The sequence below is a fragment of the Phocoena phocoena genome, chromosome 8 (genome assembly GCF_963924675.1).
Source record: "Phocoena phocoena chromosome 8, mPhoPho1.1, whole genome shotgun sequence".
Lineage (NCBI taxonomy): Eukaryota > Metazoa > Chordata > Mammalia > Artiodactyla > Phocoenidae > Phocoena > Phocoena phocoena.
This window is the reverse complement of record NC_089226.1, coordinates 31,409,570-31,430,207: the sequence shown is the minus strand read 5'-3', so window position 1 is coordinate 31,430,207 and position 20,638 is coordinate 31,409,570. Positions and strand designations below refer to the sequence as shown.

The 20,638-nt window shown below is 36.4% G+C and overlaps 1 protein-coding gene across 1 annotated transcript in view; it reads right to left on the bottom strand.

Moving 5' to 3' along the window:
- Positions 1-10,806: 10,806 nt before the first annotated feature.
- MMP20 (matrix metallopeptidase 20) overlaps positions 10,807-20,638 on the bottom strand; it is a 58,013-nt gene continuing 48,181 nt past the window's right edge. The window contains exons 9-10 of the mRNA XM_065881384.1: positions 11,916-12,019; positions 10,807-10,907 (exon numbers count right to left, since the gene is read on the bottom strand). Coding sequence (XP_065737456.1) covers positions 10,807-10,907; positions 11,916-12,019 — 205 coding nt within the window. The remainder of the gene's footprint in view (positions 10,908-11,915; positions 12,020-20,638) is intronic.

The following is a 20,638-nucleotide window of genomic DNA, read 5'->3' as shown; positions in this document are numbered from 1 at the left end:
CCAGCCTACATATATCTTTTGTTTGGATAGTTTTCAGCTGGTAGCTCTGGCATTCCTCCTCCAAACATTCACAGAGAATTCAAATGGTGTCTCCTCTTGTGCAGTGGCATCTGCCTGGCACAACAGGTGGCACCCAAAGCTGCAGGACATGGTTCCTTTAAGACAGCGGTCCCTAACGTTTTGGCACCAGGGGCCAGTTTCGTGGAAGACAATTTTTCCACCGACAGTGGGAGAGTGGTTCAGGAGGTAATGTGAGTGATGGTTCAGGTGGTGATGTGAGGGTTGGGGACCTCTGCTCTCGGATGCTGGATCTGGCACTGGGATCCTTACATAATCTTAATATGTCCCAAATTCACAGAAAATGAGAAAAGTAGTTTTAATATAGTAAATGTATTATTTTTTTAAATTCTTTTTTACAGATACTATTAACTCAGAAACATCTTAAGAATTTAAGTTCACATAATAATGGTAAGTCTCTGGCAAATCAGAATGGTTTAATAATCTTGGTTTTATGAAAAAACCTAAGTCTTCTCTGAGTTATTAGTGTTAAGTATAATACAAGTATACACTTTATTTTATTTTAAAATAAGAAGTGAGTTTGTTTTCTCATGAACATACTACTTAATTTGTACTTTCTCAGTGAGTCCTTCCCTGACTTAGAACACTTCAAGTTAAGAACTACACCTTAACCCCTGATTCCCAATTGCCTGACACTGCCTTACAAGTATTTTTCCTATAGAACTTATCATCTTCTAACATACTATATAATTTAATCACTTATTATGTCTACTGTTTATTGCCTGTCTTTCTCAGGCACATGGGAAGCTCCATGAGGGCAAGGGCTTTTGTTTCATTTGCTGACATAATCCAAGAGCCAAGTAGATGCTCAATAAATATTTTTGAATAAATTAATATGGAATTGAGGCTGAATGCCAGCAAAGATGGGAAGTCAGTAACAGGATATATAGTCAGCCTGACCAGTTCCTGAAAAATAACTTCTCTCACTCCTCCCCAGACTAGACACTAGAAAATTATAGAAATAGCATCAGCCCTCAGAAATTCTCAGAACCTGATGTTGAATTTCTGAGGTGTCCCTGAGGGGAGGATCCACTGATCAGGTTGAGATATGAGAGTGGCTGAGTCCAGACTTCCAACACCAAGCTTCCTGTCCTGAGGTGCTTCAATTTCTTCCTGGCCCCTAAACTAGGCAAGAAGGCACAAACTAAGATGAAGGCCCTCATCCCTCCCCCAGCTAGGGACACTGATAATCCATGAAAATATGAACTCACAGAGCAAATAAGTGAGGCATCTGAGGAGAGAAAAGATGTCCAAAAGAAAGTTCACATGCTGAAAACCTATGTCTGTGAGATAGGCTGGGACCTGGGAACTGGGACCTTTACTGGAGTGCTTGCACCTGGGAAAACGTCTCCTCCAGTAACAGAATACAAAGAAACCTATAAGGGACTAAAAATAATTGCTTGCATGTGCAGTTGGGGCAAATTATGAACAATAAGATACAAAAAGGCCAAAACCCAACTGCCACTTCTGAGGTGTCGGGAGCAAAAGCAGGGTACTGTGCATGATCCCTGCACACAGCATCACCAAGACCACATAGAGAAATATTGAAAGACCCCAGAATCAGATTGCTAGAGTTTTTCATGTGATATACTTTCCAGAACAGCCTTTACTTTCTGTAGTAGTTTGAAGCCTGCTTCAAATACAGTGAAATTTCCGTTCATATGCATGTAACCTATTTAGGTTTCAGGCTTTCAAACTAAATTTGATCTGGCTGAAACTTATTCACATATTTTTGTGACTAGCCTGTAATTAGCAAAGAGCGAGAGTAGGGGGAGAGAGGGAAGGAGAGAGAGATACAGAGAAGGAGATTGATTATGTAGTTGTGTTTATGGGACATGAAAGTCCTGGTAGTTAAACCTAACCACTTTAGAGTATTAATATTATGAAAATAACAGAATTGAACTTCAGGTTCACTTGTAGGAAGGAAAATCTGAGACTCCTTTCCTCCTTTTTTTTTTTCGGTACGCGGGTCTCTCACCACTGTGGCCCCTCTCGTTGCGGAGCACAGGCTCTGGACGCGCAGGCTCAGCGGTCGTGGCCCACGGGCCCAGCCGCTCCGCAGCACGTGGGATCCTCCCGGACTGGGGCACGAACCCCGTGTCCCCTGCATCGGCAGGCGGACTCTCAACCACTGCGCCACCTGGGAAGCCCCTCCTCTTTCCTTGTTTCTTGCCACCTTTTCCTTATTTGGGTTTCTGTAGCATGTGTGGTTCGTGCTACTTGCTTGGCAATTAGTTAGCATTGATCTTACTCTCTGTACACATTCATGTACATTTCTAGTCTTACCCTTGTGACCGTGGAAGTAATAATACCTCTCAGGGTTACTGTAAGTCTCAAAGCAGATTAGATATGTAATGATGCTTGAAAAACTATGGTACTAAATATAATTCTAGGACACCAGCCAAGGGATCTGGGGGTTCAGCCAAAGTAGGGTTATGAATCTGTGTACTGGGAACAAACACTGAGACAAGGGCCTGTTTGCACACACTGGGTTAGGCAGAAGAAGGTGTACATCTCTGGGATTCATCCTAACCCTTGGTATACTGGCCCACTGGAGAGCAAGACTGGCCCTTCTGATATGAGCGCCACTGACGGCTGGACTGAGGTTCCAGGCATAATGGTTGTTTTGAAGATTGACTTGGGTACTGGGGAAGGCCTTGTCTGAGGTAAAGACAAAGTGACTCTGGCTTTCAGGCAAAGACAGAAGAATGTTGTAGAGAACTTGCTAGTCACTTTCTCTGTAAGGCTTGGTAAGATTAAAAATAGAAGTGTTTTCACTATAAGAACAAAATGGAGTTTTTAAAAAAAATCTTGAAACTTCTTTTTTAACCTTTTAAAGAAAGTCCTAGGCTACCAACAACTTTCTTGCAGAAGAGCAATCCTTAAGATTTTGTATTTTCTTTTGTGATTTATTGTTTGATTTTTGTACCAAGAAATGTAAATATCAAGGGAGAAAACCCCTCAAAACCTAGAAAATTCTTGTTGAAAATTAAACCACGTTCTTGAAGAGGAGAAGAAGAATGGATTAGTAGACTGAGCACTGGATGGTGATTAAAAAACTTGAGATCTTTTTATCAGCTTCCATATTCTTTTATAATCCTTTTCCCCCGAGTTTCCTGGTGGAAGGGGGCTCAAAACATTGTAGATAACAATATAAGGGCTATCTATGACTCCCAAATTTCTAGCTCCAAATTCTTCCTTGAACTCCAGCTTTTATATCTACTACCTAATTGGACATCTTCTCTTGGATGTGTAATAGACAACTCAAACCCAGCAAAGTCAAACTTTCCCTCTTGATTTCCAGCCCTCATAAACCCATTCTTCCTCTAATCTTCCTCATTTCACCACCTTTCTCCCACTTGCTTAGGCCGAAAACTTTGGAGTTATTCTTGACTCCCCCCACCATCTTTTTTCCCTAAAATCCCACAGGCACTTCAGGAACAAATCCTGTTGGCTTTACCTGGAAGAATTTCCTCGATCTGACCATTCTTAGCATCTTCATTGCTCCTTCCTTGGTCAGCACTGTCATCATCTCTCCCTTGGCAAATGCCACAGTCTGGTGTCCTTGCACCTGCTCATAAGCTTTTACAATCTCTTTGCCACCCGGCAGCCAGACTGACCCTTTGAAACCTAGCTGAGATCATGTTATGTACCTGCTCAAACCCTTCTCATGTCATCAGCATGAGGTCGATCTCCACAGGTGGCCTGCAGGCTCTGGGTAGTTTGGCTGGCTTTCTCTCAGACCTCACCTCCTTCTACTTTTCTTCTCCCTCGCTGCCTCCAGCCATACTGGCCTTTCTGCTGTGCCTCAAATGTGCCCGACCCCTTCCTAGCTCAAGGCCTTGCACTTACTGCTTCCTCTACCTGAAACCCAGAGACACCATGTCTCCTTCCTTCCCTCATTCACATCTTTGCATAAATTTCCCTGACTCAGCATAACCTTTCCCTACACATGCTTTTATAAAATGGCACTCCAACACCCTTTATCCCCTTCCCTGCTTTATTTATTTTTCACATCATTTTTAATGTCTTTCATTGCATCTAGATTTATTCATTCATTTGAATATTGAATGTCTCTCCCATTAGAATGTAAGCTCCTTGAGGGCAGTTTACACTTGAAAGCAGCTGAGCCTAGACTGGTGTCCACATAAAGTAGACACTTAATAAATATTTTTTCATGCATTAAGAATGAGTACTGAGGGTGATGGTGGGATAGCTAGGGCCTTCAAAAAAGGCTGAATTATTTGTGGAGATAAAACTGTTTTAGGGAAGGGGTGAAGTCTTTCAAAATAAATGGTCAAAAATTTATTAACTTCCAGAAATTGTCAGTTCTTACATGCAAATATGCCTAAAGTTTAGTAAAGTGACACACTACAATTGTTGGGCAGCCTGCGATTCATGTGGAATGTGCTCGAATAGGACTTTTGACATCCCATCCTCTACCGAGGCAGCTGTGAACAACCAACCTCCAAAGCTCATATTATTTACATTGCATTACAGGCCTGGGCTTTTCCAAGAATAAACAAGTTGCTAACTATTTACACAGACTTGCTTTTTTTCCCCCACTGCAGATGAGCTAAAATGGATTTGAATGTTACATTTCTCAACTGGTCTTTTGCAACAGTTTTTTTTCATCCTTCTATCCTTATCTTTTCTGATCTCTCCCTCTACTCTTGTAGGAACAACATGCTGCATTGTGCAACAAAGGTTTAATATTATCCCCAACCATTTAAAATGATATATTGAATGAAAGGAAAGTGTGTTGGATTAAGATTAATGGAGAAGAGAGTAACATGAGGATATGTGCATTAGAAGCATCCTCTTTTGGGCTCCAAAGTCACTCACTAATTTCCTACTCTAACTTATTTACCAGCAGGCTTCCCAATTCTGCTCTATTTCAATTCCAAGAGTCTAAGTGGTGAAACCAAGGCAGAGATTATGGCATTTTGAGTATAATAGGATGCCTTTTAGTCTTGCCATGTTGACAAGCCACTTGGGGATGGGAATGAGACCAAAGACAGGGTCAGCAGATGGAAGATAATCAGAAGATGCTGTTTAGGCCTACTCAGGACTGTAGGAGAGAGATACAGTGAATCTTTTGACCTAGACTTTTCTATGATCCATTATGGGAGTCTAAAACTCAACCTGTTGACAAACATTATGCATTTCCTCTCAAATGGTACTTTGCTGGGTAATTTGGCTATAAATATTCACAAAAAACCTTCAATATCATTGTAAATATAAATGAAAGCACTTGAAGACCCTGTGATATGTTTTAAACATATCACACAGAATTCCAAATAAAAAATGGTAGTTCATTTGTGATCTACCATGTGAAATGGAAGTCCAAGGTGTTTCCAAAGAAACATTTGAAAAAGAACAGAGGACCTAGAAAGGTGGGTCTGCCATTTCACACCAGGCTAACTGGAAGAGAGCTTGGTCCAGCCACAGAAAATTTAAGGCTGAGCTGTTAGGGAAGCTCCTCACCTAGGTGAATTCATTTGTCCTTCAGTAGCCTTTCTGGTACTTTCCAAATAGTTATCACTGAGGTTAATAGAACAATACACAGAAGTCATCAGAAAGCAAACTCTGTTCTGCTTCCTCTTGATCTCAAAAGAATCAGTCAAACCACGCTTTGTTCAAAACTGTTATTTAACTGGATATTTTTGCACTGTTATTCTGAAAACAAGTGAGGAGCATATGTTATAAATTACAAAATATGTTATAAATGCACAAAATTCCTCTTTCAGATGAGCATATAAATGCTCTGACTGAGTTCTGACACAAACAAAATCACTATTTCTTGTGCTTTAGAGAGACTATATCTTTCCAAAATACATACAACTATATCTGGAAGCCAGTTCTCTTACTCAACAAAGGAATAAGGATTTGTAAGAATTACTTTCGGGGAATGGAAGTTAACCACAGTCAGTATATTGTTTGATTGTTGATATAATTTGGAATTTGGAAAAGAAAAATTTCAGGTCACTGGTTATCAATCCTTGTGGTACTATAGCTCAGCTATCTCAAGGGATATACACAAATTCTCCAAATCATCTCAAAACAAAATTAATTCTAATTGCTTCAAAAACAACAATTATAGAACCCTTATAAGGTACCAGGGACTATCTAGAGTTCTACATATTTTGACTCATTATATTTAAGCCTCTAAATATCCCTAGGAGGTAAGAACTATTCTTACTGTAATTTTACAAAGGAGGAAACTAAGACAGAAATTAGGGAACTTGACCAACCTCACAAGGCTAAAAATAGCAGATCTGGGGTTTGAATTCAGTCAGGCCTCAGAGCACATGCTTTTTGCATCCAGTAACATTCATTTATTTAGTGAAGTGTTTACAGTGGACATGCCCCTTGGCTAGCCCTGGACATAAGGAGGACATCTGGCTGGTTGTGCTCGGCACCAGATACCTTCAGGCTGATGTTTCATTGCTATGGGGTCCCTGTCACAGCTGACCAGATTGCACGGCCTGCACAGATAATTGCACCACCTTGATCTCCTTGCTTATTATTTAAAACAAATAATAGGTTTATTGAAATATAATTCACATACCATACAATTCCTCCATTTAAGGTGTACAATTTAATGGCTTTCAGTTATTCACAGATCACCTTTAGCATGTCATCCATCACCTTTAGCCATCATCACCTTTAGCGTGTCATGCCCATTAGTAGTCACAGCTACCCCCTCCCTCCAGCTGCTGACAAGCAGTAATCAGCTTTCTGCATCTATGGCTTTTCCTATTCTGAACATCCCATATAAATACAATCATACAATATGTGGCCTTTTGTGTTTGACTTCTTTCACTTAGTGTAATGTTTTCACATTTCATTCATGTTGTAGCATGTATTAGTCCTTTTCTAAATTGCCAAATAATGTTCCAATATGTGAATTTACCAGGTTTAAAAAAATCCATTCCTCGTTTAATGGCCATGTTTCTACTTGTTGGCTATTATGAATAATGCTGCTGTGAACCTTTGTGTGCACTTTTTTGTGTGGACATATGTTTTGATTTATCACAGGTATATACCTAGGAGTGCAATTGCTGGGTTATGTGGTAACTCTATGTTTAGTGTTTTGAGGAGATGCCAGACTGTTTTCCCTCGTTGCTTATTGATACTAAGAAGTTTTCCTCAGCTGACTGTTTTTGCAAAAGTGACTTTTCTTACTCTGTAGAATCAGTTGACATTGGAAAGCAGGGATGCCAGATTTTGTCTTCAACAGTCAAAATTCAACATCTGGTTGGCTGTAAATAGCCACTTTCAGTAACAGAAACCAAATGGAAAGTTTAGAGTAACCTTGAGTAACTGCTCCATCCTTTTTTTTCCCAACATTTTATTTTTTAAAAAATAATTTTCTACTTCTTATACTTTATTTATTTATTTTATTATTATTATTATTTTTGGCTGCGTTGGGTCTTCATTGCAGCGCGTGGGTTTTCTCTAGTTGCTGTGAGCTGGGGCTGCTCTTTGTTGTGGTGTGTGGCTTCTCATGGTGGTGGCTTCTCTTGTTGTGGAGCACAGGCTCTAGGCACGTGGGCTTCAGTAGTTGTGGCACGTGAGCTCAGTAGTTGTGGCTTGCTGGCTCTGGAGCGCAGGCTCAATAGCTGTGGGGCACGGGCTTAGTTGCTCTGCGGCATGTGGGATCTTCCCGGACCAGGGCTCGAACCCGTGTCCCCTGTATTGGCAGGCGGACTCTTAACCACTGCGCCACTGGGTAAGTCCCCAGTCCCTTCCTAATACTGTCTTTTTAGTGAGTGTATGAAATAAATTTAATAAATGATGGTAATAATTATAGCTAATATCTGTTGAACACTGTAGATGTTCCAGTCTATGAAATATGTTAAATGTATTTTATCATCTAATTGTAGAAGTACTGAAAATTTATTTTAATTGAAATATAGTTGATTCCCAATGTTGTGTTAGTTTCTGGTGAACAGCAAAGCGGTTCAGTTATATGTATACATATATATATGTTCTTTTTCATATTCTTTTCTGTCATGGTTTATTACAAGATATTGAATTTAGTTCCCTGTGCTATACAGTAGGTTCTTGTTGTTTTCTATTTTATATATAGTTGTTTGTATATGCTAATCCCAAACTCCTAACTTATCCCTCCCCTCCCTTTCCCCTTTGGTAACTATAAGTTTGTTTTCTATGTCTGTGAGTCTGTTCCTGTTTTGTAAATAAATTCATTAGTATCATTATTTTAGATTCCACATGTGACATCATATGGTATTTGTCTTTCTCTTTCTGACTTGCTTCACTTGGTATGATAATCTCTAGGTCATTCCATATTGCTGCAAATGATATGATTTCATTCTTTTTTATGGTTGAGTAGTATTCCATTGTATATATATACCACATCTTCTTTATCCATTTTTATGTTGATGGACATTTACGTTGCTTCCATGTCTTGGCTATTGCGAATAGTGCTGCTATGAACATTGGGGTGCATGTATCTTTTCAAATTAGAGTTTTCTCCGGATATATACCCAGGAGTGGGATTGCTGGATCATATGGCAACTCTATTTAGTTTTTTGAGGAACCTCCATACTGTTTTCCATAGTGGATGCACCAATTTACATTCCCACCAACAATGTAGGAGGGCTCCCTTTTCTCCACACCCGCTCCAGCATTTATTATTTGTAGACATTTTAATGATGGCCATTCTGACTGGTGTGAGTGATACCTCATTGTGATTTTGATTTGCATTTCTCTAATAATTAATGAAGTTGAGCATTTTTCATGTTCCTTTTGGCCATCTGTATGTCTTCTTTGGAGAAATGTCTATTTATGTCTTCTGCCCATTTTTTGATTGGGTTGTTTGTTTTTTGTTATTGAGATGTATGAGCTGTTTGTATATTTTGGAAATTAAGCCCTTGTCAGTCTCATCGTTTGCAAATATTTTCTCCCAGTCTGTATGTTGTCTTTTTGTTTTGTTTATGGTTTCCTTTGGTGTGTAAAAGGTTATAAGTTTGATTAAATCCAATTTGTTTATTTTTGCTTTTACTTCTATTGCTTTGGGAGACTGACTTAAGAAAATGTTGCTATGATTTATGTCAGAGAATATTTTGCCTATGTTCTCTTCCACGAGTTTTATGGTGTCATGTCTTATATTTAAATCTTGAAGCCATTTTGAGTTTATTTTTGTGTAGGGTGTGAGGGAGTGTTCTAACTTCATTGATTTACATGTGGCTGTCCAGCTTTCCCAACACCACTTGCTGAAGAGACTGTCTTTTCTCCATTGTATATTTTTGCCTCCTTTGTCAAAGATTAATTGACTGTAGGCATGTGGGTTTATTTCTGGGCTCTCTTTTCTGTTCCATTGAACCATACAACTATTTTATGCCAATACCATGATTCCTGTAGCTTTGTAGTATTTTCTGAAGTTTGGGAGGGTTATGTCTCCAGCTTTGTTCTTTTTCCTCAGGATTGCTTTGGCAATTCTGTGTCTTATGGTTTCATATAAATTTTAGGATTATTTGTTCTAGTTCTGTGAAAAATGTCATGGGCAATTTGATAGGGATAGTGTTATATCTGTAGATTGCTTTGGGTAGTATGGCCATTTTAACAATATTAATTTTCCAATCTAAGAACATGAGATATCTTTCTATTTCTTTGAATCATCTTCAATTTCCTTTATCAATGTTTTATAGTAGAACTACTAAAATCTAAGAATAAAAAAAATAAGAATGACAGACAGCTGTATTTTATCTGTACTAATGAGTAGGTAGGAAAAAAATGGTTTAGCTTGAAGTGAGAAAAACTAAAACAAAAGATAAACTTCCCTAAATGGAAAGCTGTTCAGAAGAGACTCACTTAGATGGGTTAAAGATAGTTTCATTGAGGGCATTTTATTTTCGGGAAGAAGGAAAAAGAGTGAATTATGAGTATTTTTTCTGGGTCTGCATACTCATGATACTATACCAAGGTTTGAGTTTTCTATAGGTACGCAGAATTTGTTGCCAAAGTGTGATAGAAGCTAGTAAACATTAACGAAAGAGAAATGAGGAACTATTCTTATACAACATTTTTATTGGCTTTTGTTAAAAGCCTTTCTGTTGTAAAGCACCCACCTCTTACCTAGTATGAAAATCCATTTGAGTAGGTTTGCCCACTGTAACCTACTTCAAAGACCAGTGAGCACACATAGAGTCAAACAAACAAACAAACACAAAAACAATGAGAAACAAAACTTATACAGTATGTTGTCTGTGATATGTTTAAAGTAAAGGCAGATACATTTATATTCATCATAACAAATGTTAAGGCCAAAAAAGCCACTGCTTGTAAAGAATTATTATAATTTGTATAGTAATGCTATTTCCTATTAAAAGAATTATAATACATGTCAGGGAGTCCACAAGTAGGCTTCTTCCTGGAAATGAAAACCAAACTTATCAATTTGCCTCAGTGTATTAGGTAAGAAAAAAATGACCGGTGTCTAACTGAAGCGTGCATTGTATTGATTCTGATTTTGTGTAAAACTGACCATATAGGAATTTTCCATTTGGATTAAAATTCTGAACCCAAAACTAAGAAACAGTTTAGAAGCATAATTATTTTCAACAAATTCAACAAATATTTCCCTTAGAATTGAAGGCCATGGGAAGAATATGTAACCTGAGTTCTGATTTAGTCCTTAAGATCCGGTTACCAGCTGCTCTCGGTCATCTTCATTCTTTAGGAAAGACTAGACTTTTCTATTTAGCAACCAATCCAGGAACTAGATTTCAGCACACTAACCACATCTTCCTTCTCTGTATCATACTTGTATGCTTTGGGTCCTGAAAAGAAGTAAATGTAGCCTAAAAGAGACAAAGTTGAAATTATGATTACTGAAAATGACTTGCAAATTTATAAATGGGATTGTCTTGTAGTTGTAACTTTCTTGAGGTAGCACCAAAGGGGGACTGAGAACGTGTCAGGTGGCAGTTAGCTAATCCTCTTCACAGCTCTCTCTGAGCCCTAGAACTTGACACCCCTAACATGTTGATCATCTCTCATCTCTCTTCTCATGCCAGAGGTGGTTTTTGCTTCTACTCAGGCTGCTCCCCTCCAGGAAATCCAGCCCCCGCTGCTTTCTTTCCCTAATCAAACCTCTAGCCATTCTTTAAAACCCAGCTGAAGTCCCACCATGAAATCTACAGCACCTGATGCCCGTTTTGATCTTTTCTTCCTCAGATCACCTCTTGCAATTATTGTGAAGGCTACCACACAATTCAATACTAAATTATAGATTGTCTTGTTTTCTAGTAATTTCATCTGTGTTGGATAGAGGGTCATTTCCCAAAGAGAATAACCATTCCACAAGCGCAGAGACCATATCAAACTGTATTTGCATTTCTGAACAGTGTCCAGCTCTGTGCTATGTACTCAAGAAGAATGTTTGGACCGATTCAAAAGATCCAATTAAACTTATTCAACCCAGTTCAATTCAATTCAACTTTCCCAGCTATGTGTTAAATTTCAGGAGTTGGGTGATGGTGTGGGGAAAGGCCCTGGGAAGGTTGAGAGTATGTGCATTTTAAAGATGAAAAAGGTAATTTTGACTGGATGGCCTTTATGATGTAGCTGACTAATGCACTGAAGCTATACTTTTAAAACTTTCCATTTGTAAAGAGAGAACCATAATGACAGACTTTTTATACTCTTTCTGGTGGTTAATCTTTTTAGCTAAATTTATAAGGGATTCAGGGACAAAAAAATAAGAACCAAGGACTCCCATTTGGAAATCCATCTTCTTCTATGTTACAGCAGAGACCAGATTTCTTGTTACAATTTCTACAAAGAAACTTTACAGTGGAAACACTCACCATTTAACTCCATAGCAGCATCTATTTGGCCATTAACTCCTGAAAATTCTTCTTCAGTATTCTTTGGATAGTTTTTTTCCATTTTCCTTTTTCGTTCATCATAGCTGGAAGAAATATTATTTCATAAATAATATAAACAAGAAGTATTTATCGATTGTAGAAGACACTGCGCTAGTCAGGCATATTTAGCCAGGGCTGATTTATGGTTTACTTTAGATCTCTCTCTCTCTGTCCCTCTGTCTTTCACACACACACACGCACACACACACACACACACACACACATTCTGCCATTTCTCTCCCAGTTTCCAGAGATTCTGGGAACACTAGTTTGGGAGTCATTTGCTGTAAACATTCTGTTGTTAAAAAATTTGCCAGATACATTGTTTAGAAATAGTTATATTGTTTAGAATTATAGGATCATATTTCTATAATTAAAAAAATACTACCTTTCAATGGGAACTCTGCATATATTTTTAGTGCTTTATTTACTGTTGCAATTTCTGTCTCTCTTTTGTTCTCTATGTATGAATTTCTTGGCTTACCAAACAGTTAAAAGCCCTTCACAGAGGCTTTCATTAATGAGCTTCTTACTGTGTACCCATAGAGGAGGGATTGAACAAATAATGCACAGTGAATGAATAAATACATGTGTGAATGCTCAATAGATAAAGACAAGAAATGAGAAAATCTGGAATAATGGAGACTTTGCCTTTCAAATTGTTTTAATTGAATTAAAATTTTTGTTTCCTAGAAAGATTATACAACTGACCAAAGAGTAGATTAAGTTTTTTTTCTGAATCCACAACTACCGTGCAATGATAACTCTGAAGATTAGTTAATACCTCTCTTTGTGATCTAAATTACCCCTTGTAGAAAAGACTGTGACTTGTATGAATCAGTATGACTTGTATGAGTTCAGCATGTAGGCAGGGCAGACTCTTTTCCCTGCAAGAAGTTTTCATTTAAAGCGTGAGAAAGTCCCTTCTTCATTAGCATAGAGCTCCCAACGCGGACATTCCCAAGGTGGACACGCCACTGCTTTCCCACCCAAAGGTCAATTTCTCCTGTGCCTGGGCCACTGAGAGTTTCCTGCAGCAGCAGATCACATCCACCTTCTCCTGAAATGTGCCTTTCTTGTAACTATGACTGCACAGGCCAGGGGACAGATCTCTCATGATACTGAGCAGATCAAATGTTGGGAAAGAAGTATTCAGGCTGAAACTGACTAGTGGACTGAGGTGCTTTATGGGGTGTTGTGGATAGGAGTGGAAGCTAAATCCTAGAAGTATCAATAGGAGTCCAAACTCCCTTTCCAGGAGAGCTATTAGAATCTCCCAAGTAGGCCAAGGGGAAAACCAAGCTATATGAGTTACTGTAAGCACAAATAAACATGGAAGCCATTTACCATATTTTGTTGTCATCAGAAGTGCCAATAAAGAGTGGGGACAGGACACCTGTATGGTATTAGAAGCAGTGGTTGCAAGGTATCAGGACTGTAATGAGGGAAAGACTGGAGAGAAAGAACAGCCAGGCATATTGCCTCTCCCATGGCTTAGACTTCTTTTGTTCTGAAATCTAGAGTCAGACACTGAAAGTACAGGTTGTTTACATATTAATATTTGTTCACTAGGTTTTCTTCTCTCAATTCCCTGAGGCAGTTGTACTGGGAAAATGGATGCTTTGAGTGAAGGGAGTGAGGAAGATAATTCCAAAGCTTAAAATATTTGGGGAGAGGGATGCAAAAGGAAGAACAAAGAAGTGACCAAGAGACATTTGGTGTCTGTAGATATAGAGGGAAATGTGGTGGGGGGATGCCAGAAAACATGACATTTTGAATTCTTTGCTTAATGTTGACCCCTAAGCTCAGGGAAAACAGTGAAAAGCCTTTCATGTCTTTAGCCTCTTTTGTCTGCTCTGAATAGAGGATTAGAAGCTGAGCTATTATAATTAGAGCTATGCCTTACCTTTGTGTTCATTAAACATTTATGAGTGATTTTGAGAACTTAATCACCATTTATATTGTTTTATGGCAAAAGGTGTTCTCCAAACAAGTGACTGACTAAAGAATATCTATAGGGAAACCTATTACAAGTTGGGATCTGCTTGTATGTATTATATTTAAATTGGATTGAGAAATCTAGAAAGTATGAAAGGAGAGAGTAAAGATCTTTTCTGAGACTATAAATACTGTTTAAATACTGTTTAAATAATATAGGAATAAGTTTTAAAGAGAAAATGATGACTATTAATCCAATAGAAAAATCTGAAAAAGAAATCTTTCTCTTTTTATCTGTCTGTTTAGTTTGCTAAGGTGGGTGATGGTGACATCTAAAATCTTACATTTTATATATATATATATATATATATATATATATATATATATATATATATATGTTCAGAGGATAATGGAGGTAATAATATTATATGTAAATAAAATTTCAGAAGAAATTTTAGAGATGCAATGTCTGGCTGAGAATTTTAATTTTCAATTGCATTTATAAAAATGTAGGCAAAAATTTTGGCAAAACTATGAAATCATTTTTTTTCCTCCATCCCTTCTACCACTTATGTATTTAATAGTCCCTCTCCCTTTCTGCCAACCCCCTCTCTGCCCTCTTGTCTCTTATCCTATAACTGCTTTCCAAAGAGTATTACTCTCAATAAAATCTATCTCAAAGTATCAGTCTGACACATAAGTCACCATTTTCAGATTAGCTGATAACATGTATATTTCATTTGGACCTTTTACATAGTCACTGTGTAGATGGGCCTACATAATTAACATAGGGTTACCTACTTTTCATTTTACCAAGTAAGAACATTACCATCAACCCTCAAAATAAAAATTACCACCTATTTTCATTATCATTTCACAAAGAAAAGAAACTTTAATACTAAAAAACTGACCCCGACCACACCCCCCTTTATTTTTATATGTTTATTATAGTGTGTTATATAGTATATATTATATATAGTATAATATATATATTGTATATATAGTGTATATATGTGTATATATAGTATATATATGTGTATATATAGCATATATATAATAGTATAGTGTATATATGTGTATATATATGTGTATATATGTGTATATATGGTATATATATAATAGTATAGTATATAGTATATATTATATATAGTATAATAAACTATGTTTATTATAGTGTGCTATTTTTATTTTTCTGTGGACTGCTGAAAACTTTGTGATGATCTAGCCCTTGGATTTTGGACAGATATTTGAGGATTTCTGTTATAGAGCAAAGAGTGTATAGTCAGATGGTTCTGGGTTTGAGTTCTGACTCTGTTACCTGCTGGCTCTGTGATCAGGGGAAAGTGTTCTGAGCTCTGAGCCCTGGTTTCCTTATCTGCAATACAGTAGTCATGAGGATGAGAGAAAACACACACACACACACACACACACACACACACACACACACACACGTGCCTGGTACATGTCAACATCAAGGTCTGACCCAAGCTATAAGACTTTGTAGTTTATTTTGGCCCCAAGAACCAATAACTGACTGGCTAGTATGACATTTAGTGAATGTTGCAATTTGGTCTGGGATCCTAAGTCACCAAAGAGTTTAGTCTTTACCTAATTTTTTAAACACACTTCATTAGGATAACATGCAATAGTAGGCAAGGTTGAGAAGAGGAGAAAGGAGGGCTAGAGAATGTTGGAGGTAGTCCAGAGACCTCAGCAGAAAGGGGTTAGGAGGTGTACTAGTATGTTGAGGATTTGGCTGAGGGTAAAAGAAAATTAAATTATATGACAAGATGAGAATTATGGGCATGGGTATTTTAATTGACAGTAAATAAATAAATCAATGGTGAAGAGAATAAAAGGTGACTACGTATGGTAGATAGGATGGATCTCTGTATTTGGATTCAGAGGGCATAAAATATATCCTCAGATGGACAATTTTTAGCTGTGTGACCTTGATCTAATCACTTAATCTCTTAGATGCAATATTTTCAACTATGAAATCGAGATAGCAATATCTACTTCTCAAGATTGTTGAGAAGGCAGATGGGAAAATGAGAGAATATGAGAAAATACTCAGTGTGATTCCTAACACATAATAAACCATCAATATTTGAATACTAAGAAAATATTTATTGTAAATATACTGGAAACCTGCTAAAATCGTTGCATACGTTTTCTCATTACTGAGGTCTTTTATGTGAAATCTATATATCAACTAAAAATGATTGACCAGTAACTATGTTTATGTCCTTTAAGGGTATTTGTTTAATCATTTAATATTGATCAATGGGTATAGATATTAACTAACTCATTACTGACAGTGACATTTTACTAGTGATATTGCCATAGATATCTGATGTGGTTTTTCATATATAGTATCTTACTCTCTACCTTTGTAATCTAAGAATATGGGGACTGTATTGGTAAAGTACTTGCATATTGTTTAACTGTATGCTCACACCTTAGATTTGTTAAGAATTTCTGGTGTTTTCATTGTGATGATTTCTAACTTATGTCAGTGGCAAAACTTAACTCAATTCTGCCTTCTTTGAAGTACTGAATAGGGAGTTCAGTCTGCGAAAAGATGCTTAAAGAAAATGTGAGAAAGGATGGCAAAAAGAGGAATTTATTGATAAGTATTTATGGTATATGTTTCAGGAAGTTTCTTCAAGGAGACCTTTCTAGTGAAATCTAGTGGAATTTCTAGTGGAATCTCCTTTGAAGTTAATAATCCACTCCTAGCCAGGAATCACATGGCTTTCACGGAGGAAGGGACCTTTGTGATCTCACTAGAGAGGGCAGCCGGGAGAGTGGTCAGGAATGAAGAGAAGGGAGAAGAGTAAGAAGCTGCCATGTACCATCCTAGATAAGGGTCAGGAACCAGGTCCCCATGAGGAAAGTGACTGTGAGAAAATTCTGAAACAAAGAATTAATAACAATGTTGAAATGTATTGATGGTCTCAATTACTATCTTACTGTATGATGAAATGCAAATTTATATCTCCAGCCTGAATTCTCTGAATTCAAGACCTGTATTTCCAACTGCCTTCCAGACATATCCATTCATCGGTCTCACTAGCATTTCAAACTACATATGTACAAACTGGAATTCCTGTTTACTCCTTTAATTTTGCTTTACTTCTGAATTTTATTCTTTCCCTATTGAATGGCCTTAGCTTCCTTGTAAAAAATCAACCGAGCATAGATATATGGGTTTATTTCTGGACTGTCAATTTTATTCCATTTACCTATATGTCTATTCTCATGTTAGTATCACATTGTCATGATTACTTTTGCTTTCTAGTAAATTTTGAGATCTGAGCTCTCCAACTTTGTTCTTCTTTTTCAAAATATTTTGGCTATTCTGGGTCTTATGAGTTTCCATATAGATTTTAAGATCAGCTTGTCAGTTTCCCTGAAGAAACCAGTGATATTCTGATAGGGATTGTGTTGAGTCTGCAGATCAATTTTGGGAGAAACTCCCATCTTAAAAACATGAAGCCTGACCCATGAACATATCTTTCCACTTAGATCTCATTTAATTTCTCCCAACAATGTTTTGTAGTTTTCATATTACAAGTTTTCTACTTGTTCTCTTAAAATTTATTTCTTAGTATGTTTTTCTTCTTGATGTTATTGTAAGTGGAATTGTTTTTTTAATTTTATTTTTGCATTGTTCATTGAAGTGTACAGAAATACAATAGATTTTTTTTCACTTTGAACACGTACTCTGCAAACTTGATGAACTCATTTATTAGTTATAACAGTTTTTTTTCTTTTGAGGATTCTTTAGGCTTTTCTATGTAAAAGATTATACGACATACAGATAAAGATAATTTTACTTTCTTTCCAATCTTTTCTATCATTAATTTTTTATATCATTCATTCTTGCTTAATTGCCCCACTAGAACCTCCAGTAAAATGTTGAATAGAAGTGGTGAGAATGGAAATTTTTTTCTTGTTCCTGATATTAGGGGGAAAGCATCCAATCATTCACCACTGAGTATGATATCAGCTGTGGGTTTTCATAGATGCCTTGTATTAGACTGAAAAATTTCCTTCTATTCCTAGTTTGTTGAATGTTTTTATCATGCAGTGGTGTTTGATTTTGTCAAATGCTTTTTCTACATCATCTATTGAGATGATCATATGGTTTTAAATTTTTTAATTCTATTGGTATGGTGTATTATATTAATTGATTTTCAGATGTTAAACCAACCTTGCATTCCTGGGAAAAATAATTTCCCCTTGGTAATTCTTTTTATATGTTTCTGGATTTGGTTTGCTAGTACTTTTGGAGGGTTTTTGGATCCACATTCACAATATATTGGTTTGAAGTTTTATTTTCTTGTGGTGCCTTTGTTTGGTTTCCATAGAAGGGCAATGCTGGCCTCATACAATAAGTTGGGAAGTATTCCTTCATCTTCTATTTTTTGGAGGAGTTTGTGAAAAATTGGCAATAATTCTTTAAATGTTTTGGTAGAATTCACCAGTGAAACATGTAGGCATAGGTTTTTCTTTGTGGATAATTTTTTTAATTATGAATTAAATCTCTTCACTGGTTATACATGTATTCAAGCTGTCTATTTCTTCTTGACTCAGTTTCATCACTTTGTATATTTTTAGGAATTTGTCTGTTTCATCCAAATTTTCTAATTGATTGGCACATAATTGTTCATTCCTTTATAACCCATTTTATTTCTGTAAGGTTTGTAGTAATGTTCCCTCTTTCATTTCTGATTTTAGTAATTTTGGTGTTTTTTTTACTAGGTCAATTTAGTGGGCAGTTTGTCAATTTTCTTGACCTTTTCAAAGAACCAAATTTAGTTTTGCTGATTTTCTCAAATTGTTTATATATTCTCTACTTCATTCATTTTCACTGTAATCTTTATTATTTCCTTTTTTCCTGCTTATTTTAGGATTAATTTGCTCTTTTTTCCAGTGTCTTAAGTGGAAAGTTAGGTCATTGATTTGAGTTTTTTCTTCTTTTTAAACATGGGTATTTACAGCTAGAAATTTCCCTTTGAGCACGGCTTTAACTTCTTCAATAAGTTCTCATATGTTGTATTTTAATTTTCATTCACTTTTACGTATTTTCTAATTTCTCTTGTGATTTCTTCTTGTCCCATTTGTTGTTGAAGAGCATGAAGTATAATTTCCACTTATTTGTAAATTTTTCAGTTTTCCTTCCGGTATTGATTTCTAGTTTTATTCCAATGTGATCAGAGAAGGTATTTTGTATGATTTTAATGGTTTTAAATTTACTGAGGCTTGTGTTTTGGTCTAACATATCATCTGTACAGGACAATGTTCTACATGCACCTGAGAAGTATGTGTAGTCTTCTTTTGTTGAGTGAAGTGTTCCATAGATATCTGTTAGGTCTAGTTGGCTTATAATGCTGTTCATGTCTTCCTTTCCTAATTGCTCTTGTTGTCCAGTCGTTCTGTCCATTACTGAAAGTGAAGTATTGAAGTCTCCAACTATGATTATTTCAGTTGTGGTTTTCTCCCTGCATTTTTGTCAGTGTTTTTGCTTCATCCATTTTGGGGCCCTGCTGTTAGGTTGTCTTATATTCCTGGTAGAGTAACCCTTCTATCACTATAAATTATCTCTCTCTATTCCTAGTAATACTTTTTATTTTAAAAGTATTATTTTAATGTGTTTTGTTGCCTGGTATTAGCATAGCCACCCTGGCTATCTTATGGTCATTGTTTGCATGATGTATATTTTTTCCATCCTTTTACTTTCAGTCTATTTGTATCTTTGAGTACACAGTGACATCTTGTTTTTTTATCTTTGCAATTTGATTAGATTGTTTAATCTATTCACATTTAATATTATTGATATAATTAGATTTATATCTGCCATTTTGCTTTCATTTTCTACAGGTCTCATATCTTTTTTAGTTCCTTTTTCCCTCCTTAATGCTTTCTTTTGCTTTAGTGAAGAATTTCCAGTGTACCATTTAAATTTCTTTTATGAGGTTTTTACTTCATTTAATAAAGTTATTTCCTTAGTGGTTGCTATAGAGCATACAATATATATTTTTTAACTTAACATAATCTGCTTCAAAGTTTATATATAAATGTATATTATATTTCTATATGTTATAAGCCCAGCCATACAATTATATATATACATATATATATATATACACACACAGCTTTATACAGTTAATTTTAATTAATTTAAAAATCAGTTAAGAGAACAAATACACATTTATACTATCTTTTATAATTACATAATTACATTTACTGGTACTCTCTTTTTATGTGGATTCAAAATTTCAAATAACTGTTTGGGGTTACTTGCTGAAGCCTGAAGAATTTTCTTTAGTACTTCTTGTAAGGAAGATGCTAACAACAAATTCTCTGTTTTTGTTTATCTGGGAATGTCTTTATTTTGCCTTCATTTTTGAAAGATAGCTTTGTGCAATATAGGATTCTTGGTTGAGAGTTTTTTCTTTAAGCACTCTGAAGATGTTCCCACTACTTTCTGGCCTAACTGGTTTGGCTGACTTCCAGTCTTGTCCCCCTCTAATCCAGTCACACTGCTGCCAGAGTGATATTTTAATAACACAAATCTTAATGGGTTACTTCCTTGTTTAAGACATTTAGAGATATCCCTCTTTTCTATAAATTAACACTGATCTCCCTAGAAAGGCATAGGCCCTCCATGATCTCCATCCTTGGACCAAATCTCTCATTCTAGCCCACGTTCTAAT